Source organism: Somniosus microcephalus, chromosome 18 (genome assembly GCF_052327205.1).
Source record: "Somniosus microcephalus isolate GS21.2 chromosome 18, FLI_Smic_1.0, whole genome shotgun sequence".
Lineage (NCBI taxonomy): Eukaryota > Metazoa > Chordata > Chondrichthyes > Squaliformes > Somniosidae > Somniosus > Somniosus microcephalus.
The window spans coordinates 60,434,762-60,458,477 of NC_141004.1; the positions used below are offsets into that span (position 1 = coordinate 60,434,762).

A 23,716-nucleotide genomic window follows, 5' to 3' on the forward strand; every position below is an offset into this window, starting at 1 on the left:
TACACACAAACACCCACACGCCACTACACACACACACACACACACACACCCACACGCCACTACGCACACACATACCCACACACCACTACACACACACACACAAACACCCACACACCACTACACAAACACACCCACACACACAAACACCCACACACCACTACACACACACATACCCACACACCACTACACACACACACATAAACACCCATACAAACACCCACACACCACTACACACGCACCCACACAAACACCCACACACCACTACACACACCCACACACCACTACACACACGCACACACAAATTCCCACACACCACTACACAAACACACCCACACACACAAACACCCACACACCACTACACACACAAACACCCACACACACACGCACACACCCACACACCACTACACACACACACACACACACACACATGTATACACACACATGCACATGCACGTGAACACACACTGGATAGAGAAGAAGAGAGAAATCCTGGCTGATTCTTCCCTTCCCTGGTCCCTGGGGAACGGAGACCACTTGCAACATGTCCAAGGCTGCTGGGGCTAAGTTAACAGCCCTGAAATTAGGATCGGGGGCTTGCCGCGCGTGCAAGCCCCCGATGTGCACTCACCCTGCGCGCCGACATCTGAAACCCGGGCCTGCTTGCATTTCCTGTCACTGGCCCGGTTCAGATGTCGGCGCGATGTGCTTACCTGATCCAGCGGCGTAGTTAGTGCGATGTGCCAGCTGGGATCAGGTGAGCACTGTGCAGCCAATCAGGGGAGGGGAAACTCATTCATGAGTTTGACAGTAAGAGCTGTCAAACTCATGAAATGTAGGAAGTCACACAACACCAGGTTATAGTCCAACAGCTTTATTTGAAATCACAAGCTTTCGGAGCGCTGCTCCTTCTTCAGGTGAAGTGGAGAAATGCATAAAGACACAGCTTATATAGTCAGAGAATCATGTCAGATGTTTACAGGTAACCTTTCCAACTGCCATTTATCACACCTCGGCAGAGAGATAATCACAGCAGTCAAAGGTATGAATGGTGTCCAAACAGGTCAGTCAGGGAAACATTACATCAAAGAACAATGAGGTGGGGTCACAAGGGGTCAAATATTGCAGATGCTGGGGTCTGTATGAAAAACAAAAAAACAGACAAAAAACATTTTTTTTGGCTGGAAATCACAGCAGGTCTGGCCGCATCTGTGTAGAGAGAACAAGCCAATGTCGACTCGAGTCTGGATGACCCTGCGTCAGGTGGGGTTACATGTAGCATGACATGGACCCAAGATCTCGGTTGAGGCCGTCCTCATGGGTGCGGAACTTGGCTATCAGTTTCTGCTCGACGATTTTGCGTTGTCGTGTGTCTCGAAGGCCGCCTTGGAGAATGCTTACCCGAAGATCGGAGGCTGAATGTCCTTGACTGCTGAAGTGTTCCCCGACTGGGAGGGAACACTCCTGCCTGGTGATTGTTGCGCGGTGTCCGTTCATCCGTTGTCGCAGTGTCTGCATGGTCTCGCCGATGTACCATGCTCCGGGGCATCCTTTCCTGCAACGTATGAGGTAGACAACGTTGGCCAAGTCACATGAGTATGTACCATGTACCTGGTGGGTGGTGTCCTCACGTATGATGATGGTATCTGTGTTGATGATCTGGCATGTCTTGCAGAGGTTGCTGTGGCAGGGTTGTGTGGTGTCGTGGTCGCTGTTCTCCTGAAAGCTGGGTAATTTGCTGCGAACGATGGTCTGTTTGAGGTTAGGCGGCTGTTTGAAAGCGAGTAGTGGAGGCGTGGGGATGGCCTTAGCGAGGTGTTCGTCGTCATCGATGACATGTTGAAGGCTGCGGGGAAGTACTGGACGACGAAGGGTACTCTATTGGTTGTGTCCCGTGTTTGTCTTCTGAGGAGGTCTATGCGATTTTTCGCTGTGGCCCGTCGGAACTGTCGATCGACGAGTCGAGCGTCATATCCCATTCTTACAAGGGCGTCTTTCAGTGTCTGTAGGTGTCCATCGCGTTCCTCCTCGTCTGAGCAGATCCTGTGTATTCGCAGGGCTTGTCCATAGGGGATGGCTTCTTGAACGTGGTTAGGGTGGAAGCTGGAGAAGTGAAGCATCGTGAGGTTGTCCGTGGGCTTGCGGTAGAGTGAAGTGCTGAGGTGTCCGTCTTTGATGGAGATTCGTGTGTCCAGGAATGAGACCGATTCTGAGGAGTAGTCCATGGTGAGTTTGATGGTGGGATGGAACTTGTTGATGTTATCGTGTAGTCTTTTCAGTGATTCTTCGCCGTGGGTCCATAGGAAGAAAATGTCGTCGATGTATCTGGTGTATAGCGTTGGTTGGAGATCCTGTGCAGCGAAGAAGTCTTGCTCGAACTTGTGCATGAAGATGTTTGCGTATTGGGGTGCGAATTTGGTCCCCATGGCTGTTCCGTGTGTTTGGGTAAAGAACTGGTTGTCGAAGGTGAAGACATTGTGGTCAAGGATGAAGCGGATGAGTTGTAGGATGGCGTCTGGAGATTGGCTGTTGTTGGTGTTGAGTACTGAGGCTGTCGCAGCGATGCTGTCATCGTGGGGGATACTGGTGTAGAGTGCCGAGACGTCCATCGTGGCGAGGAGTGTTCCTGGTTCAACTGGTCCGTGGGTGCTGAGTTTCTGTAAGAAGTCTGTAGTGTCGCGACAGAAGCTGGGGGTTCCCTGTACGATGGGTTTCAGGATGCCCTCGACATATCCAGAGAGGTTCTCACACAGGGTTCCGTTGCCTGATGCGATAGGACGTCCAGGTGTGTTGGCTTTGTGTATCTTTGGGAGGCAGTAGAAGTCTCCCACGCGGGGAGTACGTGGGATGAGAGCATGTAGGATGCTTTGAAGGTCTGGATCGAAGGTTTTGATCAGTCTGTTGAGTTGGCGGGTGTGTTCTTTGGTCGGATCTGCGGGTAACTGTCTGTAGTGTTCCTGGTTGTCCAGTTGTCGGTATACTTCTTTGCAATAGTCCGTTCTGTTCTGTATGACGATGGCACCTCCTTTGTCTGCTGGTTTGATGACGATGTTGCGGTTGGTCTTGAGAGCGTGGATGGCGTTGCGTTGTGCTCGGGTGACATTCTGGACTGTCTTGTGAGTGCGGCTGATGAATCTGGCATTGATGCATCTCCTGACAGCTTGAGCATACATGTCAAGCTTAGGGCAGCGACCCTCCGGAGGGGTCCAATTTGACTCTTTCTTCTTCGGTTGCTGCACTGCGGATCCCTCTGTCTGCTGTTCCGGATCATTGATTGTCTCATTGGGTTCGCTGCTGACATCTTGGGATTTGTGGAAGAATTCCCGGAGCCTCATTCTCCTGATGAATTCCTTTGTGTCTGCCGTGAGACCGATGGGGTCCATTTTGGTGGTGGGGCAGAAATTGAGCCCTCGGCTGAGAACTTCAATTTCGTCTGGTCGAAGGGTGTGGTCGGACAGGTTGACAATGGATTTCCCTGTGGTTTCAACCGTGGTACCGGGGGAGGCTTGGTTGCTGCTGCTGGTGATGCCAAGTTTCTCAAGCTTCCTGTTCTTGGTGTGCATGTAGGTAGCGTAGTTCCGTTGCCTTGTTTGTTTGGCGGTGTCTCGTAGCTGGTCTGCTGCGTCCTGAGCACAGGCTGAGAACATGGACTCCATCTCGGTTTCGAGGTTGCGGCGTCTGCTGTAGAGCTGGTGTACGAGATGGTTGAGGAGTGTGCGAGAGGTACGACGGCAGAGTCTCTCAGCGTAGTCTGTGTTGTAGTTGTAGTTGGGCTGCCAAAACACTACCTTAACTTTAAATAAAATTTTAAATAACATCCCACTGATTATATTAACTATAAATAAGTTTAAAAAAATGTTTTAAACAATTAATCAATTTTTTGAAAAAAATAAATTTTTAAAAAATAGGGTGTAAAACTAAACTTACCATCCTGTAAATTCTTTAAAAATAACAAACCTGTGGAAAAAAAATTTCTACATTGTACTAAAAGCCCACTTACCTGAAAAACTAAATACTTACGTCTTGTTTTTCCACGCGTAAAGACCGGAGGCCTTTACACACGCGCAACTCTGAAAAAAAAAAGGAATTTTACTGCGCACGCGCTGCCTGTGCAGTCGCGCGCGTTCTGCCTCTTAACCCCTTGGGTCAGAGGACAGGAAATGCCGGTTTTCAGCGCATGCACTGTGCATGCTGAAAACCGGCAATTCCTCCGGGCACACGCGTGAGTACCCCATCCGTACTTACGCGTTGTGCCCGGAATTACTGGGCCAACGAAGCTCAGCAGACTTGTGAGGGGAGGGCTGGGGTGGGGAAGAGGTCATCCATGGAACATTCCGGCTCAGCTCCACACTGTGCAGCTAACATTACAACAGTGACTACACTTCAAAAGTACTTCATTGGCTGTGAAACGCTTCGGGGCGTCCTGAGGTTGTGAAAGGTGCTATAGAAATGTAGCTTCTTTCTTTTTTAAGTCATTAGGCTATCAGTGGCCATTTGCTGGCTGATTAGAATGGTTTATAAAAGCAGCAGGTGAATAATAAAGAGCCAGGTTGCTTCTGACTGGCGTGACCTCCATTTAGTAATTCACTATCGACCATCTCTTACCTATCACCTTGTCATATTTACGTTTCTTTTCCTGAGCTTTTTCAACATTATGCTCGATAAGTTTGTCATCCACCTCCACGCAGGTGGGTGCTGGATTTCTGGTCTCTAAGTAATCCAGCTCCCGCTCTATGCGTTCGATGCGAGAAGTTGCGATTTCAAGGTTGCGCCTTTGCTCTTCCCTCTCCTTATCCAAGCCGTCCACAAGAGCAAGAATCTGGTTCTTGAATTCTCTGTATTCTGAGGAGTACCTCTGTGTCTGGTCATACCAGACAGTGATCCGATCCTGTACAAGAAACAGATGGGGATTTACTACTGATGTGTCACCTACGTTCTAATTCTCATCAAGTACTTCAGTACGTCTCCACCCCTGCCTCAGCTCATCTACTGCTGAAACCCTGGTCCATTACCTCTAGACTCAACTACTTCAACACTCTCCTGGATGCCCTCCCTCCTTGCACCCTCCGTAAACTTGAGCTCATCCAAAACTCTGCTGCCCGTGTCCTAACTCGCATCAAGTCCCGTTCACCCATCCACCCCCTGTGCTCTCTGACCTCCATTGGCTCCCAGTCTGGCAATGCCTCGATTTTAAATTTCTCATCCTTGTTTTCAAATCCCTTCATGTCCTCACCCCTCCCTATCTCTGTAACCTCCTCCTGCCCTATAACCCTCCGAGATCTCTGCGCGCCTCAAAAAACTGGCCTCTTGCGCATTTCCGATTTTCAATGCTCCACCATTGGAGGCCGCTCCTTCAAGGCCAAGGCCCTAAACTCTGGAATTCCCTCCCTAAACCTCTCTACCTCTCTCTTCGCGTTTAAGTTGCTCCTTAAAGCCTACCTCTTTGACCAAGCTTTTGGTCACCTGGCCTAATATGTGACGCGGATGTTTTACTGTGTTAAAGGTGCTATATAAATGCAAGTTATTGTTGTCGCTGCCCTTTTGTTCTGTTGAGGTGGGGATAATTATTTTATTCAAGGCTTTTTATTTATTTTCAGATTCTCCCCATCCCCAAAATCTCTGTGCACAGAGTCCCCTATCTTGGCTGAAAAGAAAGGAAAGGCAGTGACCAGGGGAAACAGATTTAAGATAATTGGCAAAAGAATCAAGGGGGGGAATGAGGAGAATTTGTTTTACTCAGCGAGTTGTTGTGATCTGGAATGCACGGTCTGAAAGGGTGGTGGAAGCAGATTCAACAGTAACTTTCAAAAAGGTATTCGATATGTACTGGGAAAGGAAAAGAAATTGCAGGGCTGTAGGGAAAGAGCAGGGGGAGTGGGACTAATTGGACAGCTCTTTCAAAAAGCCGGCACAGGCACGATGGGCCGAATGGCCTCCTTCTGTGCAGCAATTCTATGAAAGTGGCCCCAAAGTGACACCCTAATACTGGATGGTGTACGTGAGCATTGTCTGAGACTCCCTCCAATACCTCCCTTCCCCTCCATGAGAAAATTCACTTACAAAATTCCCGTTAAAACGCCCTTCCCAATGGATAGTGTGCCACTCTTGATTATCCGCCAGTTTTCACGAACTGCCGAGGTGGGGTTCACCCATTAGGGCTGATAATCGAGCTTCTGCAGCAGATAGCTGTTCAGATAAATGCACTCCCCCCTTAATTCAACCCTGCAGTCTGAAACAGTTCCTGGCTCGCCCCTTGCTGCATCGCTGAAAAGTGTTCCTCCAGAGAGCTGGTGTGTTAAATTACTCATGGAATTAGCAACCTCGGCCAATCGAGCAGTTTCATTCCATATGTTTTATGAATTATTCTGTCGAGGTCACTGAACTGAGTTTAAAGCTGTTATTTTATTTTTTTGCCTTTTAAAATAGAACTCCTCCTCAGGTTGTCTTGTCCCACGTTCATTCCATAACTGATCGAACCATCTGGTGACCCATTCTCCAGCTCTCCAGTGGTGCAGCCCACAAGAAGGCAACCATCAGCATTTCACACTGACAGTCAGCGTTTTGGGGCCCATGCAAGGTGTTGGGGCGAAACAGGTCACTTCTTTCGCTCTTGCTCCTACCCAAGTGCTGGCTCCCTCCACCTGCACCCCTGCTCTGATCCTCGGGTCACCAACTCTAGTTGAATGTATTCCTGGAGGCTTCATCTCATGACCTCCCGACCCCACAGTCCCGCCATTGGTCGCCGACACGTTCATCGTCATGGCGTCCCGCCTTCCCACGGCCAATTGGAAAGTGAAAAGATTCTCCTTTGCCTAAATGGATGATTCTTGACTGTCAGTCAAACAGCCTTTTTTTTCCCCATCTCCAATATTTTTACAAACAAAAGTGTTCAAACAAAATGAAAAATCATTTATTTTAATGCCCCAATGATTTTTTCCCCCAGATTGCTCGCGGCAGTGTCCTGGAGATTAAGCTCCAATTCCTGGAGACTCCCGGCCAATCCTGGAGGATTGGCGACCCTATCTGATCCATATCCAGCTGTCCTCAAACTTGCAGTGATCCCATTCGCTGTACCCTTGTGATATGGGCTGGTAATGGGTTGGGAGGTAGAGAGTAGTGATAAGAAGAAGGTGCTCTGATTGGTTGGATGTGACAAGTGGTGTTCCGCAGTGACCTGCATTGGGGCCTCAGCTTTTCACCATGTATATCAATGACTTGGATGAAGGAATAGTGAGTTGTATAAGTTTTCAGATGACACTAAGTTAAGAGGCACAGTAAGATGTGCAAATGGGAGCAGAATGTTGCAAAGGAATATAGACAGATCAAGTAAGTGGGCAAAACTGTGGCAGATGGAGTTCAATGTGGCAAAGTGTGAGGTCATCCACTTTGGATGCAAGAATGAAAAAAAGTGGAATACTTTCTGACGTAAGAAAACTACTAGGCACTTGATCTAAGCGTTAAACAAAGCTTTAATCAACTGTTTTACAACATGGAGGTCTAGTTGTGTCCTTCACTAGTTCCTGTTAAGAATGTCCTGCGCAAGCTGGGCTCGTGCCCGAGTATTTATACTCTCCCTGGACAGCGTCACCCGCAGGCCGCTCAGTTGATTCATGTCACTTTCTAAATGATAAGATCTGTGGAGGAGAGATTTGGGTGTTCGGGTACACACTAAGAGCTAATGCTCAGTTACAAAATCAAGAAAGCCAATGGACTGTTGGGCTTTCTCTCAAGGTAGCTAGAATACAAAGGGGAGGAACATAGGAACGTGCTTCAGCTGTACAGAGCCTTGGTCAGACCCCATCTGGAGCACTGCGGTCAGTTTTGGGCACCGCACCTCAGGAAGGATCTATTGACCTTGGAGGGGGTGCAGCGCAGATTCAATAACAAAAACAACAACAACACAAACTTGCATTTATATAACGCCTTTAACGTAGTAAAATGTCCCGAGGCACTTCACGGGAGTGTTAGCAAACAAAATTTGACACCAAGCCACATAAAGAGGTATGAGGACAGAGAGGTAGGTTTTGAGTGTCTTAAAGGAGGAAAGAGAGGTAGCGAGGCGGAGAGGTTTAGGGAGGGAATTCCAGAGCTTCGGGCCATACACCAGAATAATACCAGACCTTAAAGGGTTAAATCATGAGGACAGGTTGCATAAACTTGTCTTGTATTCCCTTGAGTTTAGAAGGTTGAGGGGTGATCTGATCGAGGTGTTTAAAGTGATAAAGGGCTTTGATAAGGTAGACACAGAGAAACCATTTCCTCTGGTGGGGAATCCAGAACAAGAGGGTATAATCTTAAAGTTAGAGCCAGGCCATTTGGGAGTGAAATCAGGAAACACTTTTTCATACAAAGGGTAGTGGAAATTTGGAACTCTCTCCCCAGAAGGCTGTGGATGCTGGGACAATTGGAACTTTCAAGACTGAGATCAATCGAGTTTTGTTGGGTAAGAGAATCAAGGGATATGGGGTAAAGGTGGGTAAATGGGGTTCAGGTACAGATCAGCCATAATCTAACTGAATGGCCTATTCCTGTTCCTATGTATCCTATAGTTAGGAACTCTCATGAGATCAGCAGTTCCTGCCTACCGTATAGAACAGGCCAGAAACCCTGCCATTAGCAGTAGGGGTGGCACTGCAGAGAGAGAGAGAAACTCCAATCGACGAGCAGCCAGGTTCAGGTTGGAGAGGAGTGGAGAATGGAGGGCAATAAGGGGGTAATGGATGGCAGAGGTAGGGGGGCGGGGCGAATGGATAGGAATGAAGAGGGAATGGATGGCAATGAACGGAGAGGGGACAGAACAATGAAGGGGAAAGGGAAATAGATGGCAGTGAAGGGGAGAGGGAAGGGACACAAGCTGGGAGTGGTGGAGGAGTGAGAATCAGCAAGGGGAAATGAGAATGCCAGCGTGAACAGGAGGTGGTGAGGGAGGAAGAAGAGGGCCAGTTTGAATGGTGGAAGAGGAGTATCAACTTGAACTGGGTTGGAGTGCGCACAGAGTGACAGCATGAACTGGGAGGGTTGGAGGCGTGTCTGAATGACGGGGAGTTGGGTGGGACAGAGTGGGGGGTAATCTTCACCTTTGCCATTTGGACAGTGAACTGGCAGAGCGGGTTGGGTTCCCATTATACAACCCGCCTGATTTTCATTTGCATTCTTCTGACACGTTTTATAGATCAGAACTTGGAACAGACTTTCGAACAAGTGACAGAGTCCAGGGTTTTGAAAAGTTAACCTGTATACAGCTGAAGGCAATATTACCCTGGAATATTGATGGTGTCCATTGATTTCACTAACAGTCAGAATCAGTAAATCCCTGAGCCAGTATTTCCAGCGATGTCACCAGACCTCATTCTATAAACAATAATATAAAAGAAATTCACCCCAAACAAGTAGATTCATCTACTCACAATTTGTTATAAGAGTTTGAATTAGAAATGGGGGTCTTGGTACCGACTCTCTCTTTACAACAGGGATCCTAGCACCGACTCTCTCTTTACAACAGGGATCCCAGCACCGACTCTCTTTACAACAGGGATCCCAGCACCGACTCTCTCTTTACAACAGGGATCCCAGCACCGACTCTCTTTACAACAGGGATCCCAGCACCGACTCTCTTTACAACAGGGATCCCAGCACCGACTCTCTCTTTACAACAGGGATCCCAGCACCGACTCTCTTTACAACAGGGATCCCAGCACTGACTCTCTCTTTACAACAGGGATCCCAGCACCGACTCTCTCTTTGCAACAGGGATCCCAGCACCGACTCTCTCTTTACAACAGGGATCCCAGCACCGACTCTCCCTAAAGGCGCTCACCCATACTGGGGTATGTTGCCATGGACACTAGTAGGTGTCCAGTGCGTTTCCTAAGGGGCTATTCTTTGCGTGAGCCTGGCCATCGAGTGGCAACAGGCTATTCAACTGTGGGGGCATCACAGCCAAGCTCGATGTAGTCCTTGCTCAATTTGTATGCGCATCCGATCGGGATCACTGAATACTGACCAGGATTGGGAATCTTGGCTGATATTCTCCTTCCTAGCCCGGAGAACTTCAGGCTAACTGCACTGTCAATGCCAGCACTCTAGCTGAGCTAGCCAGTTCAGTGCAGGTGGGGATCGAACACGGAACTTTCACCATCTGTTTTGGCTCAGTTTCACACCAGGCCATGTGCTTACCAAGTAAACCATTGCTGAGCTGATTTTTGTGATAAAACTGAGGTTAGAAAGAATAAATCTCGGGCAGCAGATGCAATCTACGACACATCTTAAAACTTCCATAACACAAGGACATTGCCCCTTTAACCATTTCTATCAATGATGATTCACCTCCAAAAATGTAGAAAATAAGCCTTACACTGCACCTGCACACACAGTACTGTATCTAAAAACTGGGCTATTATGGGCTATTTTAATATGGAGATTACCCCATTTGTCACTTGATACTCAATGCACTTCGACTATTACATCTGGCCCATTGCTATACACACTTACATGGCTGTGTTTGCATAGTGCTACTGGATGGGTTCATGTGATGCAGTTGGAGAGTCCCTTTAAGATCTCCTTCAAGGATCCCGATTCTCTACTGCACAGTTTAATGATTGAGAATTCTTAGGATCACTGGAGTAGGTTCACATAAAGTTCCCTTTTGTGCTGTTCAAGGCATTCGTTTGTCTGCTTTAAACAGGTTAAGAACTGCGTTACAATAGCATGCAAGTGCACTAGCCACTGCAATAGCAGAAATTAAATCCCAAAGTGCTTAAAAAAAACAGCCACAATTTCACTCAAATCAGCAGAGAAAATGCAATCCTTCTACACAAGCATCGACAGCTGGGGGAACTGAACGTTAATTCCAAATCCCCAACTCAGCACCTCATGGACCACGAACCTATCAAACTTTTTAAATTCTAATTGTTTCCCCGTTTGCAAATTAGAAACAGGATGATCGACGAGCATTAAAAGACTTACCTCGAAAGCGGACAGTCTTCTCTCGATGTATTCCATGAACGAGGGTTGGCTCTGCACGGCCAGAACAATGGCCGATACCACGGTGAGGTACTGGATCAATGTACCCATCTTCTGTGACGGTCCTAGATTGTGACTGTAAAAGGGAGTGTGCAGCTCTTTGAGCTCGAGCACTGAGAGGAGTGTGTTTCTGTGCTCTCTGTCAAGTCTGCTTCCAGCTCATGGCTTTGGAATGCACCAACAGAGAGGCGGGGGGGTGGGGATGGGGGGTGGGGGGGCGGTGTGCGGGCGGGAAGGACCACACAATATTCCCAATCAGCCACTTATTAATTCCATATGTTTTGCCCAGTGTTTGATTTAGAGTGTTAGGGAAAAATGGATCAAAGCACAAGAAGGGCTTATGCTCAATCTAACACCACGATAGACATCAAGAACAGCACAGGTATTTTAGACTGGACTATAACTTAAGTACATTTTTGATTCCTGGCTCCTTGTGCAAGCCCCTACAGCAACAACAACTTGCATTTATATTGCACCTTTAAAGTAGTACAAACATCCCAAGGTGCTTCACAGGAGCCTAATCAGACACAATTTGACACCGAGCCACATAAAGAGATATTAGGACAGGTGGAGGTAGGTTTTAAGGAGAGCCTTAAAGGAGGAGAGAGAGGTAGCGAGGCGGAGAGGTTTAGGCAGGGAATTCCAGAGCTTAGGGTCCAGGCAGCTGAAGGCACGGCCACCAATGGTGGGGCGAAGGAAAACGGAGATGCACAAGAGGATAGAATTGGAGGAGCGCAGAGATCTCGGAGGTTTGTAGGACTGGAGGAGGTTGCAGAAATAGGGAGGGGGGAGGCCATGGAGGGATTTAAACACTTGAATGAGAATTTTAAATTCGAGGCGTTGCCAGACCGGGAGCCAATGTAGGTCAGCGAGCACAGGGGTGATGGGTGAACGGGACTTGGTGCGAGTTAGAATATGTGCACTTGCACCAATACACTGTGCCCCGACTACCTGCTTCCATTAGCCAGTGCTGTCTGAGTAAGTCCTTGGGGGGTCAGAAGCAGCAACATTGAATAGGAAGAGTACCAATGCTGGTAATGGCTACTGTTGGGTTTCACGGTGAGGGGGCAAGTTGGGCACAAGCTGGCAGAGTGATATTGAAGTAAAATGCATTATGGAATGGCGGGTCTTGGCATTCACATCTGTCATGTCACACATTTCCCAATCTCAGCTGCAATGCTGCATGGAAGCGCTGAATGAAAGGGAAAGTCATTTGGATCATCAACATCGGGCCAAAGTCACACCCCTCTGAGCAGTCAATCCAAAGAAGCAATGTCAGAGGTCAATGGACCACCGCACTTGGCCATCATCTCAAGTGCACTTGACCACGTCGTGAGGGAAGTGACTGGGGGGGGTGAGGGGTGGGGGTGCGGTTAAGAAAATAGCTTGGAAAGAAAAAGAGGGTTACAAACCATTTAACAAGGTCCATGTCCAACAATTGACCATTATACAATCCTAATGCAGCTGAGGTGACTCCAGTTCTGCGCGCTTCAGATCCACCAAAAGAAACCAGGGTGAAGGGGCTGGAAAAGCCAAGTCACTATTCCTTGATAAAAGACTTCCATTTATCGAACACCTTTCACAACCTCAGGATGTCCCAAAGCACTTCACAGCCAATGACGTACTTTTTTGAAGTGTAGTCACTGTTGTAATGTAGGAAGCGCGGCAGCCGATTTGCGCACAGCACGATCCCACAAACAGCAATGTGATAATGAGCAGATCATCTGTCTTTAGGTCAGAGGGCAGCCGAGGCTTCGGTTTAACATCGCAGCCGAAAGACGGCACCTCCGAGAGCACGGCACTTCTCAGTACTACACGGGAGTGTCAGCCTGGATATTGTGCTCACGTCTGGATATTGTGTCAGCTGTGGCTCAGTGGGTAGCACTCTCTTGCCTCGGTGTCAGAAGGTAGTGCGTTCAGGTCCCACTCCAGAGATCTGAGCCCAAAAATCTAGGCTGACACTCCAGTGCAGTGCTGAGGGAGTGCTGCACTGTCGGAGGTGCCGACTTTCGGATTAAAAAAATTAAGAGGGAACATTGCAACCACCTGAGCCACCGTTGACACTTGATGCTGCTTGGCACCAGGCGTGCTGCCCACGATGTCCCTGGTGGAACGCTGGAGGCACAGGCTGCCTGCTCGGCTCCGGCATCCAGCGTTCTAAGGCCGGCGGGGAGGGCCTCGGGGATTTGTGCGGACGAGGGGGGGGGTCCGTGCCAGTGGCAGGAGAGAAATATCCGCAGGCAACTCGCCGACTGGCTCACCCACTAGTCTCCGCTCGCCAGTCCGCAAAGGCCAGGGAGCCCACCTCCTGCACGGGGGGGGGGGGGGGGTGCCGGAGCTAATGGCTGAGGTCAGGGTGACAATGCACGACACCTGTAACCCTGCCACATCGCAGAGGTGCCTCAACTGAAAAATCCAGGCCTCTTGATATAAAATATTAACTAAAGCATAGCCCTGTTGGAGCAGCAATGCTAAGATTCTGATTTGTTTGTTGGGAGTTAGGGAGCTCAGGACAGAATCTTTGGAGTCGCTGGCCCCAAGTCTAGGTGGTCCCTGTGGTTGTTGCTGAAGACAGACATCTGATTAGGCCGCAGGCATTTTGGATTCATGTGGTTAGAGCACACCACTGCTGATGGAAGCAGTATCGTTAGATGTAGGCACAGAGGGAATAGCCAAGTCCCATGAGCTAGATGCCAGATTATAGCTACGGCACTTTCTTCATTGCAAAGCCAACGCTTTCCCTCAAGTTGATAGTTCCTTTTTAATTAAAAATGAGCCAATTTTAATTTCCACTGGGAGTCTGAGCCATAATTCGATGGATATTACGATCAGTGACACTGCCGCCGACCCTGTCCCACCGCGCACCTAACACGCAAACGAGTTGACCTCACCAGATAACGCAAGGGCAACTCACTTTACACAACTGTCTGGCATTCCAGGAGCATTGTTAGTTACAGGAGACGGCGAGGACTGGAATATTGGGCGGCAACTTCCAAACAATGGCTGCCTGCTGTCCATTCTGTATCGAACATAGAGTCATAGGCCTAGAAATTCGGTGGCGCCTCGTTTGGGGCGCCAAGCTTGCCTGGGCGCCGGAATTACCGCTCCGGACGGGGCCGCTTGCGCCAACCGGAAATTCAGCTTCAGCGCCCCAAACGGAAGCGGGGCGCTGCTCGAGGCGCCCCGCATCCCTCTTGGGCGCTGCAACTGAATATCGCAGTGCAACGTGCCGCAGCGCCACACGCTGCAGCACGGCGCGCTGCGGTACTGCAGGCCTTCCTCCCCTTCTTAAAGGGGAGGGGCCTGACACAGCCGGCACTGCCCGGGGGGCGGGGGGGGCTCAGGAGGCCAGGGATGGAGGCGCGAGGAGGTGCTGGTAGGCGGCCAGCAAAAAAAATGGCCGCCCCGCACCTCCCCTTTAATTAGCGCCACTACCGCCGCAGGTAGGCCCCCCTGAATGGCATTACAGCGGGGGGCACGACCAAATATTGCGTTCGGGGCTGTAGCGGGGCGCTGCACACACCGATGACGTCATCGGTGGCGGCGCAGCGCTACAGGCCAACGCCGCCATTAGCGCCCCGCTACAGCCTCTTTGGGCGCTAACTGGTGGCGCAGCCCACCGAATTTCTAGGCCATAGAGTTATACAGCACAGAAAGAGGCCCTTCGGCCCATCGTGTCCGTGCCGACCATCAAGCCCATGTAATTTTCTGGTGTGGAGGAAGAATAGGTGGGGGTGGGGGTCGGGGGTTGTAGCGGTGCCAGGGATTTTGTTTCGAATGCAGCCTCCAGTGGGCACTGTGCAGCTAAAGCACTGCAGCTGTAGGGAAGTGAGGTCTTAATAGCCAGTGCACAGGTACCCAGCGCCATTTGCATTGGCTGCCCAAAGTAGGATTGTTTGGTCCCTTGGGCATGATAAGAACATAAGAAATAGGAGCAGGGGTAGGTCATTCGGCCCTTCGAGCCTGCTCCACCATTCAATAGGATCATGGCTGATCTTTTACCTCAACTCCACCTTCCCTGCACTATCCCATATCCCTTGATTCCCCTGGTGTCAAAAAATCTATTGATCTCTGTCTTGAATATACTCAATGACTGAGCCTCCACAGCCCTCTGGGGTAGAGAATGCCAAAGATTCACCTCCCTCTGAGTGAAGAAATTTCTCCTCATCTCAGCCCTAAATGGCTGACCCGTTATTCTGAGACTGTGACCCCTAGCTCTAGACTTTCCAGCCAGGGGCAACATCTTCTCAGCAGCTACCTTGTCAAGCCCTCTAAGAATTTTATATGTTTCAATGATGTAAGCCTCAGACCTCTGCGCCTGCTAATACATGGAATGGGCACCCACCATCACATGGTGTGTGTTAGAGAGAGAGAGAGACTGACAGATACTGAGACAGAGAAGCTCACTCTAGCCCATGACCCTTCTCAACAGTTTTTCACTCATCTCCCCCCATCCACGTCTTTCGAAGATTATTTAGCTTGGAAGATCCACTTCCTTCTCCCAGAATCCTCTTCCCACTCAACTCCCGACCAACTCCATGATTCCCATGTTAGCTGACATCATCAATGGTTCCCTTTCCTCAGGCACTGTTCCTCTCTCCCCTCCTCAAAAAACCTATCCTCACCCCATCCAGCCTCTGCCTCTACTGTCCCAGCGACCACCCATCTCCAATCTCTTGTTCCTTCTAAAGTCCTTGAATGTGTTGACGTTTCCCAGCTCCATGCCCATCTCTCCTAAAACTCTGGTCGAATCCCTTCAGTCTGGCTTCTGACCTTCAGGCAGTACCAAAACGACCCTAACCAAAGTCATGAATGACTTTTTCTGTGACTGTGACCATGGTGTATTATCCCTCCTCGACATTTTCACTGTGTTTGATATGGTTCGCCATACCACCCTGCCGTTCATCTCCATGGGACTACCCTGGCATGGTTCCATTCCTACCTATTGAATGCAGCCTGTGCATCTTCAGCATTGGTTCTCTTCCCTCCCCCACACTGTCACTATTGAGATCTCCTAATGATCTATTCTTGGGCCTCTTCTCATCCTTATCTACATGCTGCCCCTCGGTGACATCATCTGCAGACCGGGGTCTCAGCTTTGACATATACATTGATGATACCCAGCTCTACATCTCCGCCACTTCTCCTGACCCCTCAATTGACACCCTGTTGTCACAATGTTTTTACAGCATCAAGTCACAGATGACTCACCATTTCCTCCGGCTGAATATCAAGAAGTCCAAAGCCAGTGACTTCAGTCCCCACCACAAACTCTGCCCCCTCACTACTGACTCCATCCCCCTCCCCAGCCACTCTCTCAGGCTGAACCAGCTTGCTAGCAATCTCGCCATCCTGTTCAACCCCAAGCTGAGCTTTAAACCCCAAATCCTCTCCATGGCCAAGATTCTTCCACCTACTCAACACTGCCTGGCTCTGCCCTTAATTGAGCCCCTTCACTGCTCAATCCTTCATACTTGAGGTTTGTGTCCAGAACAGGGAGAGGGGTAGAGAGGTTGCCTCTTTCTAAAGTGAGCGCCAGTTAGTGATGCTATCTGGTAATGCGAGGTAGGCCCACATCAAGGGGAAAGCCCTTGGAATTTATTCGTTTTGATGTTATGAGTGAAAGAAAATAGATAAATCTCGCTGTGAAAATGGTACTCTGGTCATTCATATGTTACATGTAAAATAAATCAGCTTTTGTTTTACAAATGCCTTCATCTCACTGGTGTGCTCATTATTCTGCCTCTGAAAGACAAGAGAAAGGCACATGGGGGCATTATGTGCGATACGACAGCATTCAGCAGACACAACAAGGAGACTTATTGTTACAGCCCCCGGTTCATGTGATCGTATAACTAGATATTGGTCATGATGTGGAGATGCCGGTGTTGGACTGGGGTGGACAAATGTGAGAAGTCACACAACACCAGGTTATAGTCCAACAGCTTTATTTGAAATCACAAGCTTTCGGAGCGCTGCTCCTTCGGCAGGTGAAGTGAAGAGGTGCATATAGGCACAGCATATATAGTCAGAGAACACTGCCAGATGATTACAGGTAATCTTTCTAACTGTCCTTTATCCCACCTCGGCAGCGATATAATCACAGCAGTCAAAGGTGTGGATGGTGTCCAAACAGGCCAGTCAGGAAAACATTACATCAAAGAACAATGAGGTGGGGTCACCAGGGGTCAAATGTTACAGATGCTGGGGTCTGTATGACAAACAAAAAACAAACAAAGAACAATAAAACAAAAGATTTTTTTTGCTGGAAATCACAGCAGGTCCGGCCGCATCTGTGTAGAGAGAACAAGCCAACGACGACTCGAGTCTGGATGATTGCTGTGATTATCTCTCTGCCGAGGTGGGATAAAGGGCAGTTGGAAAGATTACCTGTAATCATCTGGCAGTGTTCTCTGACTATATATGCTGTGCCTATATGCATCTCTTCACTTCACCTGATGAAGGAGCAGCGCTCTGAAAGCTTGTGATTTCAAATAAAGCTGTTGGACTATAACCTGGTGTTGTGTGACTTCTCACATAGATATTGGTCAGTAAGGGTAAACTCCTGATAGTAGGGGACGTGAGGTCTGCTTATGGGGGAGACCTAAATTTGTCATGCTCTTTCTTTGTTAATGCTGAACAGTATCTTGTTTATCCTTTTTGTAACTACAGCTTGTAATCTAAAACAAAAGGTAAAATACTGCGGTTGCTGGAAATCTGAAATCTAAACAGAAAATGCTGGAAATACTCAACAGTTCAAGCTTGTAATTAAATTAGTCTTGGATAGAACAGTCAGGTAAACAATTCGTCTACCTCAGAGGCAGGAACTTGGCAGCAAATTTTGCAAAATCACTGACAGGATGTTTGCCTAAGGAACTGCCAAGTCGTGGGGAATGCCTGAGGGAGTCTGTGCAGAGTTTGGCAGGACAGCACTGAAAAGCTTCCAGTAGTGTTTGATTATGCTTGCAGTTTCTTTCTGCTTTGCCTGTACTCTTGGTAACAGATCAGTTTAACATTCCGGATGCACACATCTGGTACAGGATCTCTCCGACAAGGAAGCTGCAGAAAATGGAAGTCCTGTTGAAGTGACTCAATCTTACAAGGTCCACAATGAGTGCACTTACTTGCTAAGGGGGTTATTCTGCCTGGCAGGAGTCAGAGTGCCCACTTTACACCACACGGACGATATCTGAAATGCGTTGGGTGAAGACAATGGTTAACATATTTGCTAAAGGCTTTTTTTTTAGATTACGATTTCCTTTCCCCGTCTCCTGACGGCGCTGGGGTACAGTACCACAGCTGCGAACCACACACCACCACCTCACCTGAGTGGCTAAGATCAAATAATGATGGGATGCAACAGTTGCTGTGGGAGTGAGGCAGAGAATGTCACCTGTGGAGGTCAGCAAGTCCTTGGGGATGGATGAATATTCTGGCATTGTGTTTGGTAACCTCTGGGGGTGGGGGTGGGGGGTGGGGTGGAGGAGGGTGGGGTGGAGGAGGAGGGAGGGGAGGAGTATCGGCAGAATGTTCCCTCGGGTCTGTGGATAGAACGATTTGAAACCACTTGTTATAATTTTGGGTATTTTCAAAGACTGATTCTCCCTCAACAGTTCCACACTATCTCTTGTGAATGGTTCTTGTACCCTGTGACCTGGACTGCGCAGGGCTGCATGGTCAGAAGGGTTCACCATAGCCCTATTTACAGTAAACCGCAGACTGCATTAACCAGAGCCTGCACAGAAACATCTCTATTGGTCACTGGTGGACATTAAACTCAGAGCAGATCACCGAAAGAGATCTAATTACAAATACAATGAAGCAAAATTCACCAATACCACGACAATAATCGAATGATGCTGTACGGAGCAATGCCCATTAGGGATTAATAACTCAGTTCAGTAACCATTCACTGCTTTCCCCAACAGCTTGACCCAGGTTGGGCTCTTACGGAATTAAGGAATCACAGACATAAATTCCATTCCTAACACTTGAAATGGCACTGCAATAAAAGAAAGAAAGACTTGCATTTATAGAGCGCCTTTCACGACCTCAGGCTGTCCCAATAGCATTTTACAGCCTATGAGGTTCTTTTGAAGTGTAGTCATTGTTGTAATGTAGGGAAAGGCGTCAGCCACTTTGTGCACAGCAAGATCCCATAAACAGCAATGAGATAAAGACCAGATAATCTTTTCTTTAGTGATGTTGGTTGAGGGATAAATATTGGCCACCAGGAAGAACTCCCCTGCTCTTCTTCGAAATGGGGCCATGGGATCTTTTACATCCAACTGAGAGGGCAGACGGGGTCTCAGTTTAACGTATTATCCGAAAGACGGCACCTCTGATAGTGCAGCACTCACTCAGTACTGCACTGGAGTGTCAGCCTCGATTGTGTGTTCAGGTCCCTGGAGTGGGACTTGAACCCAGAACCTTCTGACTCAGAGGTGAGAGTGCTACCTACCGAGCCACAGCTGGCACTTATAGTGCCGTCCAGCCAACTGCTACGTCACCGGGTCATGACTTACCCGCTGTTGTTGTGCTTCTGTGTGCTTGGCTTTGGCGTGTGTTCTGTTAAAATAATGCTGCAGTTCAGCGAAGATGAAGCTAACAGCAGAAGGGAGATAAGCAGCTGAGAATACAAAGGCCAGCCTCACCTTGCAAAAGCCATGCATGACATATTAAAATTTACCCAAACCTTGGTATGTTATCAAAAAAGCACATCTTTCCTGGAAAATGCTATATATTTTTCAGGACCTTGCAATGCACGAAGGAAATTAGTTTCTGGAGATACTCAGTCCAAGTCTGCAGGCTTTCTAAACGGTCTCCAGATGTGGAGGGCGACTTAGGTTGTGCATCAGAACAGATGGATTTCAGATGAAGAACCTGTTTGTATGTTTACTGTCTATTTGAGACTGTTCAACTAGCTGATACCCTAATTCATGGGCCGGAATTTTCTGCAGTCCCTGCGGGCGCGATCGGAGGCGGGTCGGGTGGGAAATTTGAAAAAAGTCGGAGCGGGTTGGGAACCCACCGTCATCCTGCCCCCACGTACCTTTCCCTCAGGCGCGTTTCATTAGCAGCTTGTTGTCAGACCCTTAATCGGCTTTTTTCCCATACCTTTCAAATTTCCCTGCATGCCCACGGGATTCACACAGCTCAGGAACCACGTCTGTCAACCTGAGGCGGGAGTTGAGTGGCCATTGCTCCAGCTGATTACTTGACAGCATCAAATGTACTATAAAAGCTTTCACCTCACAGCTGATCACTTTCCTTAGGCAGAAGCTATTGCTGACTACATTGCCAGCACAAATTTAGCTTTCTGCAGGCTGCAAGTGTTTCCAGCAAAGTCTCCATCCAGTGTCTCTTCATTGGAAGAACCTCCATCACCATTGACAGATTGCTTTTGTCAACTCTACTTGACTTGCCATCAGCATGGATGCTGTTTATACTGTCTCAGAATCAGACCACGATGAGCCCCAACACCAGCAGCACCAAGCACACCAGTAACGCCAACAACAACACCAACCTTCTCCGCAATCACCTAATGCAGCACAGGACAGAGGGCATCAGCACCCGAGCACATTGCTGCCCGGGAGGCCAGGGATGGCCTCATCATGGCCAGGTTTAATTAACTTTACACTGAACACCCATATGGCTGCCATGCTGTGCGGTTGGCACCACCCCACACCAACACCATAAACCATCCCCACAATGACCAATCCATTCCTTTCACACTAATCACCATTGGTGGAGGTACCGTTATGTCTCACCATTCACTAAGCAACTTTCAAAGGTGCAAACAAATTTCTCCAAGACCAGACAGTGGTGAAAATAAAGATTTTTATTATTGAGATCACATTAATGGAAATTTGACATTAACATTGAATAAACCACCCAAGTGGCTACCCTTGTGCATCTACTTGTGTGGCATCTTTCTCTTACACGTGCTTCTACGAGGTGCCACCACTGTGGCTTCAGCAGATGTAGAGGCAGCCTGCTCAATTCCCTGCTGCGACTACGTAGACACTCTTGGCGGACATCCTCTGGGCTTTGGAGCCTCTGATGGCCCCGCCAAAGTCTGCTCCTCCTGCGACTGTGTAGGGGAAGACTCGGCCATCACTGTCCGAGGAGGCATCTGAGGCTATGACCGGGGTGGCAATGGGGGAGAAGCGTGAGCGCTTTGAGAGGTGCCCCCACTTCCCTCTCCCCTCTCACCATCATCCCTCTCAGGGGCCACCCGCACTTCCCTGCTATCAAAGAGCTGGAGAGCACCTTGTTGCACATTAGTGGAGCCATGAGGACCCATGTCTACGCTGACATCCCTCCTAGAGAGGAGGTCTGTAAGTCTCTGCCATCTATTCTCCATAGAGACCATGTGCTCCTGTGAGTGGCACATTAGCTGCTCCATGCAGGTGGCCGTCCTTTCCATGGAAGAGCCTACAGTCGCCATCGCCTGCACCACAGTGGTGCTCATGTTGGAGATGGACTCCTCCATTCTCTGAACATTTGCAGATATCGCGGTCGCAAAACCTGTCAGAGCCTCCTGCACTTCTTGCTGCACCTCCAGGATCACCCTTTTTCTGGATGGCCCCAGAGGCTCAGTGTCTGCATGCAGCTGAGCAGAACTGGGAGTGTACTGTGCCCTCCAGTGAAAAATCTCCACTGCTGTCCCTGTCTCCACCACCTGCTCTTACTCACTTGTGAGTTGTGAGACACCAGGTGATAACACGACAAGGCCTTGGACAACGTGGACCACTTTTCATACCTCGGGAGCCTACTGTCAGCAAGGGCAGACGTTGACGACGAAGTCCAACACCGCCTTCAGTGTGCCAGTGCAGCCTTCGGTTGCCTGAGGAAGAGAGTGTTTGAAGACCAGGACCTCCAACCCGGCACTAAGCTCATGGTCTACAGGGCAGCAGTGATACCTGCCCTGCTGTATGCCTCAGAGACATGGACCATGTACAGCAGGCACCTCAAGGCACTGGAGAGGTACCACCAACGCTGCCTCCGCAAGATCCTGCAAATCCATTGGCAGGATAGGCGCACCAACGTCAGTGTTCTTGCTCAGGCCAACATCCCCAGCATCGAAGCTCTGATCACGCTCAATCAGCTCCGATGGACAGGTCACATTGTCCGCATGCCCGATACGAGACTCCCAAAACAAGCGCTCTACTCGGAGCTACGGCACGGCAAGAGAGCACCATGTGGGCAGAGGAAACACTTCAAGGACACCCTCAAAGCCTCCTTGAAAAAGTGTAACATCCCCACCGACACCTGGGAATCCCTGGCCCAAGAGCGCACAAAGTGGCGGAGAAGCATCCGGGAAGGCGCCGAACACCTCGAGTCTCTTTGCCGGGAGCAAGCGGAAGTCAAGCACAGGCAGCGCAAGGAGCGCACGTCAACCCAAGCACCCCACACACCCACCCCTTCAACTACCGTCTGCCCCACCTGTGACAGAGGCTGTAGGTCCTGCATTGGACTCATCAGTCACCTGCGAACTCATTTTTAATGTGGAAGCAAGTCATCCTCGGTTCCGAGGGACTGCCTAAGAAGAAGAAGATAACACTACTCTATCTCACGTGGGACTCACGAGGTGTGTATGTGTGCTGGTGCTGGATACGCTTATGTCTGGTGACGGTGCACCCTCAGAGACTGGAGGCTCCTCTGAGGAGTCGTTTTCCTCTATCTCCTGTACAGTTGGGGGTGGGGGGGAGGGGGGCAGGTGGGGCTCTTGATGGACCTGTGGGAGAGTAAAGAGATGAGTTAGATATATCATATGAAGAATGGGTACACATACCATTAGGCACATGATGACCATTCAGTGGCTAATGACATCATTCCCCATATGTGTCAGGGCGAGGCTGGTTCTGGACCCAAGTGCAGACAGACGAGGCGAGAAGCAGGTATGCAGTCTTAAATAAAAGAACTTTACTAGAATCACACAGGTAAACAGTTACAAACATAGGAGCTCAAGACAAGCTACCACTAGGCAAACGGCTTGTCAAGACTGAGCACAGAGGGAAGAAACCACAGAACTTAAATACAAGCAAAAACAGGTGAAACCAATAAACCTGATAAAAGGCAGTTAAGTAAACTAGTAACAATTTAGCAAAAGGAAACAAACAAGTGAAGGTGCCATCTAGGGGTTACTGAAGGAACTAACCGGCACCCTCACAGGACCCCCTCCCCTAGGAACGGCTCCTGACGTTCCTCCTGGATGATCAGGGTGGTGATGGCGAAAATCCCTGATGAGTTCAGGATCCAAAATGTCCCGGGCCAGAACCCAGGAATGCTCTTCAGGACCATAACCCTCCCAGTCGACCAGGTATTGAATGCTCCTCCTAACCCGGCGACTATCAAGGAGGCGACAGACAGCGTAGGCTTGCTGACCGTCAATCATGTGGGGCGGGGGGGGGGGGAGGTCTGGAAGCAGGAACCAAGGGACTGGTAAGTACCGGCTTGAGGTGAGAGACGTGGAACGTGGGATGTATCTTCATCGACCGAGGAAGGAGGAGCCGGTAGGCCACAGGATTTACTTTTTCCAAAATCCTAAAAGGTCCGATGAACTGGGGAGCCAACTTGCGGGACTCCACATGGAGCGGAAAATTCCAGGTAGACAGCCAGACCTTCTGTCCGGTCCGGAACTGAGCAGCTGGGCGGCGGTGTTGGTCAGCCTGCACTTTCTGCCGAGAAGAAG

General features: G+C 49.3%; 1 protein-coding gene across 1 annotated transcript in view; it reads right to left on the minus strand.

Moving 5' to 3' along the window:
• The window catches only part of LOC147105318 (olfactomedin-like protein 3), a 20,172-nt gene extending 9,011 nt beyond the window's left edge, over window positions 1-11,161 (minus strand). The window contains exons 1-2 of the mRNA XM_086011572.1: window positions 10,963-11,161; window positions 4,603-4,885 (exon numbers count right to left, since the gene is read on the minus strand). Coding sequence (XP_085867698.1) covers window positions 4,603-4,885; window positions 10,963-11,070 — 391 coding nt within the window. The 5' untranslated portion in view covers window positions 11,071-11,161. The remainder of the gene's footprint in view (window positions 1-4,602; window positions 4,886-10,962) is intronic.
• Window positions 11,162-23,716: the final 12,555 nt, after the last annotated feature.